Here is a 17,126-nt window from a genome sequence, read left to right as displayed (position 1 = left end):
CACACTTATGGGTGCCTGTATACAGAAACTCAGAAACTGGAAGTGGTGGGGGAATAGGAGGGAGGAAAAACCCTATCTAGTCAAGGCACATAATGAATTAGCAAATCCAAAATCTTTCCTCACCTGAACAGTTAGCTTGACATCACCATGGCCTTGCTTTTTTGTTTTGTTTTCACCTCTAGAACTATTTTAAACTACTGGGAGATATAAATAGGTCTCTTATTTCCTAAACTATTCTATTCCACAAATTGCTTGTTCCAATGAGCTGCAATGCTTCGTTAAATTAGGAGGTCAGTAATTGTGTTTTATGATGTACTTTAATATCACCAGTTTCCTCATCCAATGTTTTCTGCTTCATATACCTGAGCAAGTCCTGCTCTGCTCTGCCAATGGGTTTTGTTAATGTTTATATTTCAGTAACATTTAAGTGGATGTGGTGTAGAAGAAACCTGTAGAACTAGAGTTCTGTGTGGTGTGCTGGATTGCTCCTTTCCCCTTACATCCAATTATGTCTTCTTTTGTAGTGTCCAGGAAATCTGGCAGCACAGCCTGTGTTAGTTTAATCATGTGAGGATGGCTAACAGGTCTCCTCTCACCTACCACTACTCAATGTGTAAGAGCACCACGAGCAAGCCAAGCTGTGGTGTGCTGTCAGCTCTTTCCAAATCAGAGAACTGTTACCCACATTTTCAAAATCAGTCACCAGGGCAGTGTGAGACATGTAGGTGCCAATTCAGTAGTTTTGCAGAACCCAAAATGCTCGTCATTGAGTATGAATTAAAGTGGGGGTGATCCCCAGCTTTTCTTATGATGTATCCACTAGAAAATTATCTTTTTCTGATTAGCTTATTTATAAAATTGTTCAGCACTGTTTTACTTGGGGATATTTCATGTTTTGTTTCACGGTCCAGGCCTCCCTTCAATACACCCAGGTTTCTGGTTTTGTACCTGAGACCTATGGCACATAAGTGCTACTTTCACTTTTTCTTATTCCTCATAATCTGTACAACATAATAGGTGAAAATAGCATAATTTTCAGGTTCTTTAGCTGGATTTACCCTCTGATGTCTAGGTGCACAGATGTCAGTTTGAGACTACTCTGGTTTTCTCCAGATGGACACATCTGAGGTGTCCACCTGCTCACATCATCCTCACACAACAAAACAAGGATAAACAGGAGGGCACAGTGAGGCAGATGGAGAAGGCTGCACAGTGTCAGAGGGACCAATGGAAAGCAGAATGGAAATGGAAAGCAATGGAAAGCAGAAAGAGGTAAAGTTTCCCTCCCATCATACACAGAAATACAGTCCTTACTGCTGCTGCTACCACTAACTCAGTCCTGCCTCCTTTTTTCCTTGTTTTTTGATGTTGCATAGGTGGTAGCTATAGGCCTGGTATATTCAAGACTATGGTAAAAAGAATTTGCTCTTCTGATGTATTCTGGCAAAAACTTCTCTTCAGACATTGCTGTGTCTCATGTATGATAATACATGTTTATCTAGCATATTATTTTGCAATGAGGGCTCAGGGTGACTTCAGAAAAATTTTAAACAGCTCCCATCTTCACTTTAAAACTTCTGTCAGTCTGGTTGATGCATTTGGAATTACATACTGCAAATCTTTTCACTCTTTCACTTGACACACTTTGGTCCTGCAGCCTGTGCAGTCAAAAATCTTGTTAATTTAAGTGCAATGAGCAGAGAAATGGATCATGACTGAATCCCAGTGTTGTGCACTGGTAATATGTAGTGAAACAAGACTTCAGCCTTGCCAATTTATTTGTGTCAATATGCTTTTCAGGTTTTAAGTCTTGCTTAGTTTTGTAACACTTGCATTGACAGTATAAAATACAAGTGTTACAAAACTAATGTGTTGCAAAACTTATATAAAAGCATCTCATATAGGTATTAAAAGTTTTTAACTTGGTACTTATGACATTCTGAGATTCTCTTTGCATGTAATGTAAGCAGGGTCAGACCACAGATATTTGTAGTGCTTTAAAATAAAGCCAAGATGGGTGAGACATCTTATATTATTACACTTCTGGTGTTAGCAAAACATATAAGCAATGCACAGAGAAGTCATCTCCTGTGTTTGGAAAGTGAAACTGAGTAAAAGGAACAATGCTAGTGTGATTTGAGGAAGCAAAGATGGAGCCAAATTCTTCTCAGTGCAAGCAGAATGAACAAAAGGAAATGGGTGCAGATGACACATGGGAAATTCCATTTACACAAAAGATGACACAGGAGAAGGAAGAGCAGAAAAATGCCACTTTTTTACTCTGGGGGTGGGGAAGGACAGGGAGGATGTAGGATATCTCCATCCTTTGCAGATATTCAAAGTCCAAGTGAAGGTGGTCCTGGGCACACTGCTGTGCTGACCTCACTGGCAGCAGGGGCTGGACTCAGGGATCTCTGGCTCCCTGCCAGCATCAGCTATGCCAGGATTCTGGAGCTGACAAAAAGTCATGGGCCAAAGCCACAACAAGGACTATTTTTCTTTAGGGAAAAAAATTCTTATCAAGCAAAAGTGAAATGTGAGCAGTACTCAGTTCTCAAATATTTCTTTACAACACAAGCACTGAGTGGAAATATAAATAAATGGAGCAGATTAGTTCCATACTGGCAGACCTGCCCTGCATTTTGGCTTTTGACTTTATCAGTTTTTTTCCAGTAACTTCCCTGAGATCATGCTGCATTTTGACGTTTTAAAAAGTCCCATGGATTAAATCTCCCTTTGTTTTTGTTCATATTTGTGCAATTCTCAAGTGTTCTGCTCATCTCCTGTGCCCATGTAGTAACTTCCAAGGGTTGTCAGCTGGACATGTCTGTTGTCCTATAACTTCCACCCAGTCCAGTTCCTGAAGCAACATTAACTCCATCATTCCTAGCAAGATATCTTCAAAACAGATGGTGAAAAAAAGTCACATCTTTTTAGAACAATACAGAAATATTCCAGCTGGTTCCCATATCTCTTTGTCTGCATTTACTAGATGTGTCTGATCCTTTCCAATAGATCTAGTTAAGACAAGTCTTAGGAAGCACACTATTGAATTAGATTTGTGCTTAGGATTTATGGAGCCTTGGAAAATGTTCCATGTTCCCAGTGGGTTAAGAATAGTTTTCAGTTTCACCAGTGTTTTCATACTAATGGTCTTGTTTCAGATTCCTCTGGATTATACCAGAGGAAATAGCCCAGCAAAATATTCTGCTAACAAAACCAGCTGGGTTAATAAGCAACAAAGCTGTGGGATAGGCTTTGTAACTTTTCCAAACTTTCTAGAAATCAAAAGTTTTATCTTAAAAATGCAAAATTATTTCTCTGGTGCACTGCAACCTCTGCCAGGGCACAGGGTTAATCACCCATCTGAGGAGAAGAGTGGATATTTTCCTTTACAGAATCCCACTTGACAATGCCTTCACTCCCAACCCTGCCATCCTCCATCACTGGTGGAGCACACGTGGCAGACAAACAACACTTAGGGCTCTACACAACTTGTCCCATCCTTTAGAAATCATCTGTGGAGGTTTGCCTCTCCTTCTTCCCCCACAGACCAGGCGGTTCAACACTGCACAGCTGAATTACTGCCTTGAATCAGCTTTGACAGCAGCTAATTAGGGGTGTGAAAGTCAGCATTTACCACCACAGTCACTTTTTCACCATTTGTGACACTGCTTTTGCCAACACTCAGCATGAGCTATTTTGCCTTTAACAAGCTCTGCTGGGTGATCCTACTTCTCCTCCCCTTCACCTCCACGTTTATTGTGAGCCCCAGCTCCGCAGTCCCTGCGGGCTGGGCAGGTCATGCTGAGCCTGTGTGACACCAAAGCTCTGTCATGCTGCTCCAGTGCAGGCAGGAGCAGAGCTGGGCCCAGCTCAGCTGAGGCTCTGGCAGGCAGCCCTGCAAAGCCAGCTGTGCCCAGTGCCTTCTGCAAAATGTGAGAGCTGGGATTTCAACAGAAAATAATTATCTGCTGTGGGCACTGGGCTGTCAGAAACAATCAAACAACACATGCTTACAGCTAGGGTATCTTCTAGGACCAAAATTGCATAAATAAAATAATCCAGTGAAATCACAGAAACCTCAGAGGCAAGCTGAAGTTGGCTCTGGGATTTCAAGACAATATCTGTTCCTCCTTTTATATTTACTGGTATGGTAAATTCAGGTTTATTGCTCGTGGGAAACAGGCAGTGGTTAGCACAGGAAGATTTGACAAAAAAAAAAAAAACACCCCACCAAAACCAGAACAAATATTTGAGTTAAAGGTTTCACCTTCTAGAACTGTGCACTTTCATAAGGATCTTATAGAAATGATCCTGAATATTCATACATTCTAAGCTACTTTATCCTTCACTTCTGCACATGAGCAAATGAGCACCTCCAGTATAAGCCTCTTTCCTGAGTGACATTTCTCAATGTCTTTATCACCTCCTAAGGGAAGGAAGAGCTCTCCCTTACAGGCAGCTGAGGAACGTGGTGACACAGCCACGGGAAATGCACGGCACACAGGGATGAAGGCATCAGGAGCAACTTGTGTGAGCTCCTCTAATTCACAGCAACAGTTTAAACAGGCAGGCTGTGACTTGCTTCCCTCTAAGTGCTTCTCCATCACAGCAATGAAATGAAGATCCAAACCTGTCTGGTCCTCCCACTAAAAAAAAAGCAACTCTAAGGTTTGTCAGATTATCTTTCACCTTGTACTCCTTCAGATGTTTCCTGCACTGAAGAGGCTGAGAAAGGTAAGTAGAAAAATAATTTTGATTTAACAGAACAGAGGCAAAGTGGAAAATCTTGTTCAGTTCTTTCCTGTCCAGAACATGCAATGCTTGACAAGGACAGGTTCTCACTGTACCACACAGGATAGCTAATTTTGCAGCATTGGAATATTTATAGCCAGAAAGAGAAAAGTAGCAGGAATAGGAATAACAAAACGAGAAGACCAGACATGTCTGGTCACCTGTGATGGTTATCTAAGCAAAAAGGGCTGTGAATTCTATTCACTCCTGTTTGTTGGACCCTTCCTCTCACCCAATTGACTGTGCTCAGTTCCCAGTATCTCTCCTCAATTGCCACCTATAACCAGGAACCTGGGCTGTAGCTATTTCTGTTCCTGACAGGAACAAAGAACTACTGGAAGCTCTTTCCCTCTCAAAAGGATACCCTAAATGCAAAGATGCAGCAGCACAAAACATGACTTGTATCAATCCTAATGGAGGCACAAAGAGTCAAAGAATGTAGAGCCTTTCCCCACTCTGCAGGCAGCACTGTGCACAGCCAGGCTGAGATGGGCTTTGGGGCATCACTCCTATGTTTTACATCAATCACCTCAATGCAAATAGGTTTGTTTGCAGACCCTCCACTACATTAAACTTCATTTTACCTCTGCTACAAGGACAGATTGTTCAGCATCTGCCTTTGCTTCTAAGGCACTATTAATAATATGACAGTACATCTCAGTGACAGTCACCAGCATTAAGTCTGCACTGAAATGCCATTCATTTAAATATGCAGGTAAATCTTACACACATTTTTTGTTCAGGGCACACAGAACTCAAAAACAAATAGCCTCTATCTATGCTATTCATTCTGTGAGTGTAAGGCTACTGTTGGTTTTAATCCTGCTGCAAAAAGTTATCAACAGATATCCCTTTCCTACCCTGGCCAAATGTCATGGCCCACAGTTCAGGCACCCATGCAAGCTGGAGCTCCAGCCTAGACACAGGACAACAAGCAGCAGCCAACAGCTGGGACAGGCCTGGTGAGTGTGGGGTGGCCTGGTGAGCACACAGCTTGTGCCATGACCTCCCTAGAGCTCCTGCAAGAGAAGTCCTCACACTGAGCAATCCCACTGACAGATTTCTCCAGGACAACTTCCCCAGCCTGGCAACTCACAGATAGGCTTTTCACAGATTCATATATTTATCTAATTGTTCTTTCATCAGTTCTCTAAGGAAACTAAGAGTTTATCCACAGCAATTCCTACCTAGACTAAAAAAATAGAAGACTTTTTGCCCATTAGGCCCCATCATAAGCTCAGTCTTTCACTACAGTCACTGTTGCTGACTGAAAAGCCAAGCCCCAGGAGCAGAGGTTCCAGCCTCCCCAAAAAGCCCTCTCAGATGAAGCACTTGGAAGCAGCACAGGTGCTGTGTTCACAGTGCCTCACCAAAGGCAGTCTGAGAAATGGGAGCAGCTTAGAAAAAGTGATGCAATAAGCAGAATTTGATACTGCAAACACTGTGTTGCCTAATCCCTGGTCTACAGATCTGTCCTGTTAGGCTTTTTAGGTCACATGTATTTGCTTCCCTTGGTGTTATTTCTGAATTTTACCTGAAAAGGAGCTCAGTTACAGGAATTGCATTTTACTGTACCATATGCCAGTATATTTCAATTCAAATTGTATTTGAGATAACCTGAGTGGATTTCTGGAAAGAAAAACATAAGCCTTGCTTTGCAGTAACATTTCTTCAGAACTGAAGAGGCATGCTTGAAATAACTGCCTTTGAAAAGGCCAGCAAAAGTGTGACTTCCAGTGCAGCTGAAACAAATAATATTTGCTTAGTAGAACGTGAGTCCAGGATCTTGGCACAATGACCTTCCTTTCCTCAAACAATTGTCTGGGTTTGTTTTTTTTAATTTAAATTGAGATGTGATCTTCCAACCAGCGAGCACCACTGAACACAACTGATCAGACTACCCAAAACAGGACTTTTGCTTGAAAGAGTCATTTATGCTCCCATATTTTCACGTTGTTTCAGAAGTTCCGAAAACTCCTGACGATAATATTTCTTAACTCTGAACAGCTGTTTGCTAATGCCAGGAAGTTGATTTTCTTCTTGCTGCTGACTCTAACAGAAGCATTGAGGCATCATGAGTTTTTCCAGGCTGAAGTATCCAGTTGCCTTTTGTTTGCTCATGCAGGTGTTTTACGTAATTGCCCCAATAAGGCTGACGCTCACGGAAAGCAGCTGCAGCACAGGCAGCATTGTCGGTGTTCACTACTTCCACCACTCACAGCTTAGCTGGCCTCTAAGAGCACAGCAAAACAAGTCCTGTGCTCCTAGACAGGCTAATTGAAGTGTTCAAATTAGATTTTGGCTTTGCATTGTTAATAACACCTGATAAGCAAGACCCCAAAACTCAAAATGAATCAAATATTCTAAAATATAAAGAGACACACTAAAATGGGGGGAGTCCACCAAAACTGTTTTCCATCTAGTGTTACAGTCATGTCTAGTCTAGTCTAATGTACCTGAATAGATATTTAATTCAAAGTTCTTATATTAAGGAAGAAAATTATCAAGAAAAACCTGAATCTAAATTATTTACTGGAGAAATGTAGGCAAAGTCCCTCTATCCTTCCCAGGCTTAAACTCTGCCTTTAATTGGGTCTGCAAGTCTTTCTTCTACTGATTTGTCTTGTCCCCCTCTAACTTGCAGGCCTATCATCAAACTTCCATGAGGAGACTTTCTCAGAAATATATCATTTTTTAAAGTGTCTTAAAAAACAGCTGGGTTTCCTTTCAACCAACCAAAGAGGTGGCCTTCACCTGTTTAAATACTTGAACAGATGAGCCCAGCTGGAAACCTATCTTCCTGTGACAGGAAGGAACAACTTGTTTAAGGATTTAACTCCTTCTCTGCCTAAAAAAAGATAAGATTTCAGAAGCACATTTCTTTTATGGCAGGAACTGCAGTATGCCCACTGGGCTGCACAAGAGAAGGCTCAGGGGAGATCTCATTGATGTGTGTGAATATCTGCTGGGAGGGAGTGGAGAGCATGGAGCCAGGCTTTACTCAGCAGTATCCAGTGACAGGACAAGAGGCCATGAGGACAAATTGAAATACAGGAAATTTCACTTACACAGGAATAAAACCCTTTTCTGCTGGTAGGGTGGTAAAACACTGGAGGGTTTCCCCAGCAGATCTGGGACTCTCCATCCTTGGAGACACTTTAAGCCCAATACAGGACAATGTCCTGGGCAACCTGCTGGAGCTGGCTGTGCTTCCAGCAGCAATCAGGTGATACAATCCCCAAGGGCCCTGCCCCACCTCAAACCCACCATCATTGTGTTCCTGCAGGACAGCACTGGCATGGCACAGGGCACAGGGCAGAGACACCCAGCACAGAGTGACTGTACATGCTCCTCTGAGGCCTGAAACTGCTCTGTATTATCTCAGACAGTCTCCATGTGAATATACCTGTGAAGAGACCCTAAACCTCAGGAACTAAAAATGTGGTGGTGGATGAGTGACAAGCCTGAGAGGGAGCCTCTGCCATCCTTCAGGAGACCCCATGCAATAACTAATTAATTTGACCTTTTTTTTTTTTTTTTTTTTTTTTTTTTGCAACATTATTGATTCTTCCTTGAAGTCACATTTTTAAAATTTCACTTTTCCCCACTTCCTTTAAGTTTTCCCTTATGGTCAATTTGCCCAGATTCAAGGACAAAAGTGACAGTGCATCACCTCCATCTGAGCAGTGTGTCAGTACATTTAATTCCTTCCCTTAGCACAAAGGGATTATTATTCCATTTTATTTCTGTTGGCTTCTGGGAATACACCCAGCCATTCACCTGTGTGAGTTGTCCTTTGTACAAGGATTCTGTTTTTAGAAGCATCTCACGTGAGTTGGATCAAGGATTAGCAGTAGGCATTTCTGAGCACTTGTGGTCACAGCTAACATCCTTTGGGCTTCTTCTGCTATCAGAAGGAATTTTCTGCTGTTCTTCCTGGAGTATTTCTGTCTGAAACTGAATAAAACTATTCACTAACCAAGGAATCCCACAGTCTTCCTGTGAGCAGTCCCATGATTTGCAGACAACTAGACTCTTGCCAGAATAGGCCAGAGGGAGATCCTGCTAAAATCTTTGTGAAATTGCCTTTAAGGTGTGTATTTGGGCACTAGCAAGGCCCTGTTTCTACAGCCTCAAAGGGAACACAAAAGTAAACCTTTGTTTTCTCTGCCCCTTGCCTGCATGGGTTGATCCTCCATTAAAGTTTATCTACCTTCATGTAATGAAGCTTGCAACTTGTTCAAGGGAGGCAGCAACACACCTGGACTTTCAAGACATTTTTACCTTCTCCTACTAATTTATCTATTTACCCAACCCCAAGTAAACCTCATTAAAAAAAAAAAAAAAGAAAAGAAAAAAAAAAAAAGAAAGAAAGAAAAAAAAGAAGGGAAGACGGTCTCAAACATGCTGGAGTTCTGCACCTTTGTGTTTCCTGTTTCCCCTGGCACTGAAGCAAGTTCTTCAGCCACTCACCACGTGGTGACAGGACAGATTGATTACACTAATTGTATGACAATGACTTGAGCAAGGTATGCATGAAGTCATTAGCTGAAGCAGGAATTCAATGCCGAGATCCCAAACTGTCCTTTGTCCTTGCTGCACTGATATCTTATCTGCTTCAGCTCCAGAAAGGATTCAATAGCTGAATTGCTGAGGGCTGTAGCTCTCAGGAACATTCCTGATCAAAACGAAATTACCTGGCAACTTGATTCTGTGGGCTGTGACAGCGGCCATGGAAAGGGAAGGTAAAAGAGGATGCTGACCGTGCTGCAACCTCACCAGGCTGTTGGTGTTGATACTGTAGGACTGTGTAAAGAGAGCCCTGCCTCAAGTGTCCTTTAGCTGCTGCTCAGGAGCTGATCTTGTTATCCTCAACACAAACTTACACCAGCTTTGGGAAACCAAATCCACATGTTGTAAAAGGTGTAAAATCCACCTCATTCTCCCTCCAAACACAAGGCTCATTAAAACATTCATTTGTGCAAATATGAGTGCTGTCAGAATGGTCCATTTAGCTGATGTTGTACCAAGGAGCTGCAATAGAGCTCAGGGTGTACTGTGTGCACAGACTGTTACCCACTCAGGGACCAGGGAGAGGGAAAAACACTTCCACCTGAAATTTATGGCCTGAAAGCCATAAACAGCAGCCTTGACTTGGCAACAGCCTAATCCTTTATCCTAAAGGCAAACCAGCCTTTCTCCCCCCTCCTGTCAATATATGTTTGAAGTGTTAAGCAGCAAAACAAGGCACAAGAGCATGACACCAAGCAAGGCAGTGCTTTTAGCTATTCCTAAAAAAAAAAGCCAACAACATAAAAGTCAACCTAAAACTTTATTCAGTAGAAAACTTTCAGAAGACCGTTTGTTTGAATATTTGAATCACTACACTGCCAACATACTCATTAAGGACAACTCCCGTTCTCCTAAGGTATAATCCCTTTTCATACTGCACCCTTTATTTGTTGCTTTCATCCTCACAGAGAGGCTGTACAGCTCTTCTTCTGCAATACCATCAAAAAAGAAGTCCTCATTGAAGATGGGATTCCTGCTTCTCTTTATAACTGTGCTTCTCTGCTTCTGTGTTTTCCCTGGCACCAGGGAGAAGGAGATACAGCAGTTGATGCTTTTGGGTTCTACAGAATCATCGTACAAGCCCTCTGCACTGATGAGGCGGATCCGCAGCCTCTCGTTCTCTGAGCAGTACTCAGCTGACAGCCTCAACACGCCCCCCTTGTCCATGACCACTGCACTCTCCCCCACCAGCCTCTCCCGACTGCAGCTCAGGTCCACTGGAAACAAGGGAGAGCAGGAGGTGCTAAAGCTCCGGATGCCGAGCAGCCCCTCGGAGGCCCTCCTGATGGCACTGGGGCTGTTATCCGTGGAGCTGCTCTCCTCTGTAGAGAGGGAATTGTTCCTGGGCATACTGTGTTTGCTCTTGTCTTTCAGTGCTCTGCAGAGCAACCCCTCCTGACTTTGTGCTTTGATCAGGGAGCTGGGTCTGGGAGGTGACCTGGTGAGAAGTGGAGAACTGAAAGGAGAGGAATCACTGGAAGAGGCAGTGTCACTGTCACAGGCAGCTTGCCTGTGCAGAGAGAGGTGCTTGGGCGGCAGTCTCACCGAAGTAAAGCTGATGGCAATGGGGTTAGACATGCTCCCTTTGCCACTGAAGGTGTTAGCTCTGGATCGAGACAGCTTCAGGCTGGGCAGAGCCCCACGGGGATCACCGTGGAAGATGGACTCCTTCCTCCTGGTGTGGGGACTCTCCAGCAAAGTGCAGAAGCCATAGGAAGTGGGGGCTCTGGGAAAGTGGGGCAGGGAGAGCGCTGCTTGGGACTGTGGGTCGGCATTGGTGCTTTCTTCCTCCAGGGCAGAGATCTCCTCTTCAACACTTTCCACCTGAATGAGATGTGGGCAAGAGCTGGGGCTGTAATCAGAAGTAAGAGCTCCATCCACTGAACTGTGATCCTGGTGGAAGCCACTGCCCTTAATGGAGCCAGAGCTGGTCAGCCTGGGGGGAATGCAGAATTCAGGGATTCTGTCAGGAGTGATCACATTTGGAAAAGCAGCAGCCCTCAGCTGGGCTTTTTCTGGCAGATTTTGGCTTTGTGGCAGTCCCAGGAAGGACGAGCTGGAGAGGTTCCCATTTTCATGAGATGCTCTGATCTTTTCCAGCAACCACATCACTGTAACTGGGCAGTAGGTCCTCGAAGGGGAAAAGTTTGAAGGAGAAATCCACCTGCAGAACACAGAGAAGAAAAGGTACATTAACATCCTTTTTGGAGATGCTACAGCCAAGCAAGGCACAAAGGGTGCCATTCAAGGCATGTTCAAAACAGCCCCTGCCCAGAACACTACCTTTAGCAAAGTCAATTGGTGCAAGAACAGAGCTAGACTACTAAAGAGAGAAAACAGCATCGAGTCACGACCAGAGGAAAACGTCCCTCTCGCACAATCCCTGCGGTGCTTTCCCCTCAGCAGAGGACGTACCTTGCCAAGCTCAAGCCGTGTTGTTTGCCGCGCTCCGAGCAGGACGGCGCAGCCCGCCCCGATCCTCCCTTTAGTAGCGGCGCCGGGCGCCTCCCAGCGCGGGCAGGGGCGGGGGCAGCACCCGCACCTCCCACCCTCATGCGGGGGTGAGGAGGGAGAGCGGCCCTGCAGGGCACTCTGCCGGGCACCGGGGCACGGGGAGGGACGTGCCGGAGGGGCCCCTCACGGGAAAGCGCTCTTGGAGCGTGTCCTGTCGCCCCCGCAGAGCAGCGGATGTTCCCAGCCCTTGGCACTCGCCTGTGTGTGAGTGCCCGGCCCCAGCCCCTTGTCCTTCCCCCGCGTCCAGGTTCTTTTTGATTAACATCTACTTGCAGAGGCGTCCCGAGATAACTAACATGCTCAGGACAAAAGCAACATTGTCTTGGGGATTCTTTTCTTCTGGATATCCTGGCAGCTTTCCAGCGTTAGAGCAGTAGGAAGTGAGGATTGCGGTTTTCGAGCTCATTTGTAAAGAACTTTGCTGCCTTTCTACATCTGAATGCGTGTCCACCCCCTCGTTACTCACAAAGAACACGAGTCTGCGGAGCCCTGACACAGCGTTCTTATCGCCGATACTGAGCAGCGACAGAAACGGGAATGCAGGTGCAGCGAGGGGAAAAACAAGGCACGAAATGCTTTGGCAAGTCACCTTGAAAAGCAGCACGTCCAAAACCCAGGCCCGAGTGATGCTTTACAGACCCTGCTCAAAGCCAGGTGGGATCCATGAACTTCCTCACCAACGCAGCAAAGCCTGAACGGACCTCTGCAAACTCTGTGATTATTCTGCAAGCAGGAATCTTTAATGCAAAACCAGGAAGGCCTGCCAAACCTGTTGGCTAAATATTCACCTGAAGCCTATATCACATGGATAGTAGACAAATAATATTCTTCCTCCCTCTTCGCTGAAATGCATGTTTACTGAGTGCTTGAAATAGATGAGATGTGCTCAGAGAAAATAAATCCCGTGGGCAACAGGGGCAGGGAACATTTTGAACCTGCAGAAAGATTTAGCTGGGTACACACGTGTTATGGGTGTAAGCCCTGCTTCTCTCCTGTTTTGTTTTTTTTTTTTTTTTTTTTTAATACCAGTTAGGCTTCATTACCATAACAATCTCCTGGTGATTAAAATCTGAGAAAATTCTTTCTGCCGTGCTTTTTACAAAGGTTCAGGACACTCCAAACGTCCCAGTGATGTTTCAGTTGTAGAAGCTCGCGTAGTTTACTTAGATGAACTTACTTGATGTGGGTGTGCTTCAAATAATCTCCAATCCAATTTAGAGGCTTGTGGAGAGGGTTAGTGCTTTCTCCAGCCCATGAGACTTTACAGCAGAGCAGTAAGGGAAATTGCTGGAGATGCTGGGATGCTCTCCTTTAGGAAGCAGTGTGTGCACCTTACCGCTGTTACCCATTCAGACCAGGCAATACCATACCTTGTATCATGCTTTACACACCATGTAGTTTCCAAAGAGTAAGTGGGCTTGTTTTATGTGCTATGCACCTCTGCCTTTAGTACCAAAAGAAAATTAAACATGGAGAAAAATTAAGGAAATCGTACTTTTTAGTGGAAAACATATTGCCTTCAGTAACAGATCACAGAGGTTGTTCATATGCAGCAATAATTGGCAACCAGCCTCAGGTGCACTAAGTTCACAGCTGGCATCAGGCAGTGATAAAATAAAATTGCTATGAAATAACTTATAGCTACGTGATTTCTCCTGCGTCTCTTTAACATCAGGAAAAGTTAGGGCTTCTCCAGAGGTGATCAGTCTCATGATCACAGTTGCCTGTCTCCCTCCAGTGACTGCAGAGAGGAAGCAGGTGCCTTACACGGGGTGGTGGATCTTCCCCTTCCTATGCAAGCCTGCACTTCATAGACATCTAACAGATTGCTCATGTGCTGGGAGTTCAGCAACACTGAAGCACTTGGACCTGCCCCATGGAAATAGGCACTCAAATGTGTATATATAACTTCCTGTGTTCAGAACAGATTCTTTCCTTGATTAGCTTCAGAGCATAATTAAAATATGCTGCCAACAGGACTTCCTGTTGTTGTAAAAAATGTGCCTACAATAATCCACTTTTAAAGCGGATATAATTCGTGGAAAGTCTTTATTACAACAGGTGAAAGCCTGGGATCTGGGCAGGGGCTGTAAAAAATGGAATTTCCTACCAGCACAGGAGGAGCTCGGGAGTTTTCCTTCGTGTGTTCTGCTATGATTTATCTCCTCCCCTGCCGTTCGGAATTCCCTGGGCACAGCGGCTCAGGAAAGGTCCGGCCGTGCCTCGCCCACCTCCGCGTCCCTCCCTGCCGGCCACCCGGGGATAAAACATCAGAACACAAAACAGGGCTCAGGCTGGCTGCTCCAAGGGCCTGGAACTGCAAGGAGAACCTCAGAACCCTCTCCGTGCTTTACAGGGGATAGAGAGGTAGGAGAGCTGCAGGAGCTGACAGCCCTTGGAGGACGTGCACCAGGGGAGGGGAAAAATGACTGGAAAGATAAAAACCAAAAAAGCTCTGGCTCTGCTGTGTGTGTGCTGCTATGCAAATGCCAGTCCTGGATGAGATAGCACATAACATCTCACCATTCTTAAAGCAGCAGCAATGGCTGTGCATTATATTACCTAAAATATTCCAAATTTTCACAAGATTTTGTGAGAATAAGGAACCCAGTTCAGCTTTATTTTCCTAAAGAATGCAGCAGTAACTCAGCTGTAGCTTCTTGAAAGAAGACTTCAATCAACCAAGAGGCACTTAGATACAGTTTTTTGTTAGAGATTGGTATCATGAGCAAATACAGCACATTGTATAGTGCATTAATTCCTTCCTGTCACTTTGACTAATGTCAAATATATCTATTAGCAGACTGCTCACCATTTCTGGCCTAAATCAATGGCCAAATCATTCTGCATTACTCTCACAGTAATGCAAAGTAGTAACAGAGGTTCAGCAAAACTCATCTGACAACTTGACCTTTCTTCTTTTGCATCACAGAGTAGCTTATATTTTATCTCATGAGCAAAGACAAGTTCTTGCATTGTTTTACAAGAAATGTCCATGCTCCTTTAAATGAACAAATGAATGAACAGGTGCCCAAGTGCTGGCAGCAAGAGGTCAGGAGCTGCAGGGCCCTTCAGGCACTTGGGGACTTCATGCCAAGTATCTCAAGTGCCTTGTGTCACAGCAGTGTGAACTGTAAAAATCTAAAAGTATGAACTGAAAAATTCATTCTTCCTAGCATATTACACAGTCCTGTCATGAGAAGCTGACAATTGCCATGCAAAAATCCAAGAAAGGTATGCTGCTCCTAATTCCACTCAGCCAGTTTCCCAAAAAAGCAATTTTCTACACATAGATAACCAGCATAAAGATTCAACAGCAAAGTGGAGCAGATTTCCCAGGACCAGAGGGTTTATTAGACAGCCTGGGCAGTTTAGTAATGCTGGTGGAAAGGATCCTAAAGAAGACAAAAGAATGTGGGATTATTTGATTTTTTTAAAAAAATACAATAGGCAGAAAGACTGCTTGCTTCTGGGAAAAAAGAGCAGGGATTTCTGAGTTGTGTTACACAGCTCCAGCTTTGAAGGCACATGTGACTCAGCCAAGGCCTGGCAAGCTGCTGCCTTTCAGCGCGGTGCCTCTCAGTGATTAATCTTAAACTTCAAAGGGAAAAAGGCCTCAGGTACCCCCAAGGAGGCTGCTGGTACCCCTGTGCATGGCCACCATTGTGAAGCACCAAAGTGTCTGATCCTCCTCCAGGGAATCAATTTCACCAGCAGAGCTAAAGGGTGGCCAGTCAGGAAGAAAACTTTGTTGCTGGACACATGCTCACTGAGAGGCCAGCCGTAAGGTCACAGCCAAGTCACACAGATGCAGACACAAAGAATGGAAATTGCATTTCCTCTAAAAGATTTACATTCCACAGAATACTCTGCAAGTGCCTTTAATTCAGATTCTTGAAGCAATGGCAGTGGTGCACAGTTTGGGCACGATCAAACCTTGCAGCAAGACAGAAAGAACATATCCAAGGGGCTGCTGTATAAACTGCATTGTTAGTGGATGTTTCATTTCAATCTTATAGGGCTAAACACGATGAAAACCTAAAAATTCCCATGACATTTCCCACAGTAACAGCTCTGTGTTACAGACGGTGTTTCTTTCAAGAATTCTGCAATCTGGTGAAAGCAGAATTGCCCCTAGACTGTCTTGTTCAAGTCACTCAGCTGTTGTTGAAGATAAACTAATTCCAGTGTCAAACAGCTCAATTCCAGGGCAGGCCTCTCCCACTAGGCCAAGTGAGTGCCTTTTAGGATTGTCAGGAAAAATCTCCACCAAACTGATTAGGTCATGTCACAGAGATGTACTGTGTTAGAGCAGCAATGATCTCCACTGCTGCCATGGCTTTGCAGAGTTACTGTGCTGTGCTTATAGCAGGATAAATCCCCAATAATGAAATGTGATCATTATCATTAGTATTTTCCTCAGAGTAAAAACAGAAATTAAATCAGGCAGTACAACTTTACAATTTCTAGACCAGACTATTTCAGTTGAAAGGGACCTACAACAATCATCTAAGTCCAACTGCCAGACCAATCCAGGGCTCCTCAAAAGGTAAAAGTGTGTTATTAAGGGCCTTGTCCCAATGCCTCTTAACTCATTGACAGGCTTGGGGCATTGATCACCTGCCTGATCCAGTGTCTGACCACCCTCTTGGTAAAGAAATGCTTCCTAACATCCAGCTTTGAATCCCTGCCACACATCCAGTCACTGGATGCCAGGAGAAGAGTTCAGCACCTCCCTCTCAGCACTTTCCTCATCAGGAAGCTGTAGAGAGCAATTAGGTCACCCCTCAGCCTCCTGTTCCTCAAGCCAGGCAAACAGCGTGTCCTCAGCTGCTCCTCAGCCACATTCATTTCACATTCCCTGCTTAGGCACAAAAGCATAAATAAACACTTCATGCAACCATCTCTATTCTGGTAGCCTCAATAGAGGAATATTTTCTGCAGTTTGGTCTCATGCCTAATGTGGTCTAATTTGATGGTTATTCTCATGTGGCCTAAATTAAGTCATTCCATGAAAAGTTACATTGACACCTGCAAGGTGAATCACACATACCAAGAAAAAACTCTTCTCTCCATCTTTGTGCTCAAAGTAAATTTAAATATGAAAGATAAAAGTTACAAATAATTTTTGCTTTCAAATAAAAATAAGCCTTTGTAAAAAAAAATAAAAATAAAAAAGTCTCCACAAATCTTAAAATCAATAAGAATCACTTGTATCAAGGTTAAAGAGAAAAAGAAGAAAA

General features: G+C 44.1%; 1 protein-coding gene across 1 annotated transcript; it reads right to left on the bottom strand.

Moving 5' to 3' along the window:
• Positions 1 to 10,144: 10,144 nt before the first annotated feature.
• On the bottom strand, positions 10,145 to 11,825 carry LOC132079601 (C2 calcium-dependent domain-containing protein 4C-like). Its single transcript, XM_059482325.1, has 2 exons — positions 11,785 to 11,825; positions 10,145 to 11,533 (listed from the first exon to the last, which is right to left on the bottom strand). Exon 2 carries the CDS (start codon positions 11,476 to 11,478, stop codon positions 10,180 to 10,182), a length of 1,299 nt encoding a protein of 432 aa, XP_059338308.1. The 5' UTR covers positions 11,479 to 11,533; positions 11,785 to 11,825; the 3' UTR covers positions 10,145 to 10,179.
• Between the last annotated feature and the right edge of the window lie 5,301 nt (positions 11,826 to 17,126).

The sequence above is a fragment of the Ammospiza nelsoni genome, chromosome 14, assembly GCF_027579445.1.
Source record: "Ammospiza nelsoni isolate bAmmNel1 chromosome 14, bAmmNel1.pri, whole genome shotgun sequence".
In the NCBI taxonomy this organism is placed as follows: Eukaryota; Metazoa; Chordata; class Aves; order Passeriformes; family Passerellidae; genus Ammospiza; species Ammospiza nelsoni.
Note: the sequence above shows the minus strand (reverse complement) of the source record. Positions and strands in the feature narration are given on the sequence as shown.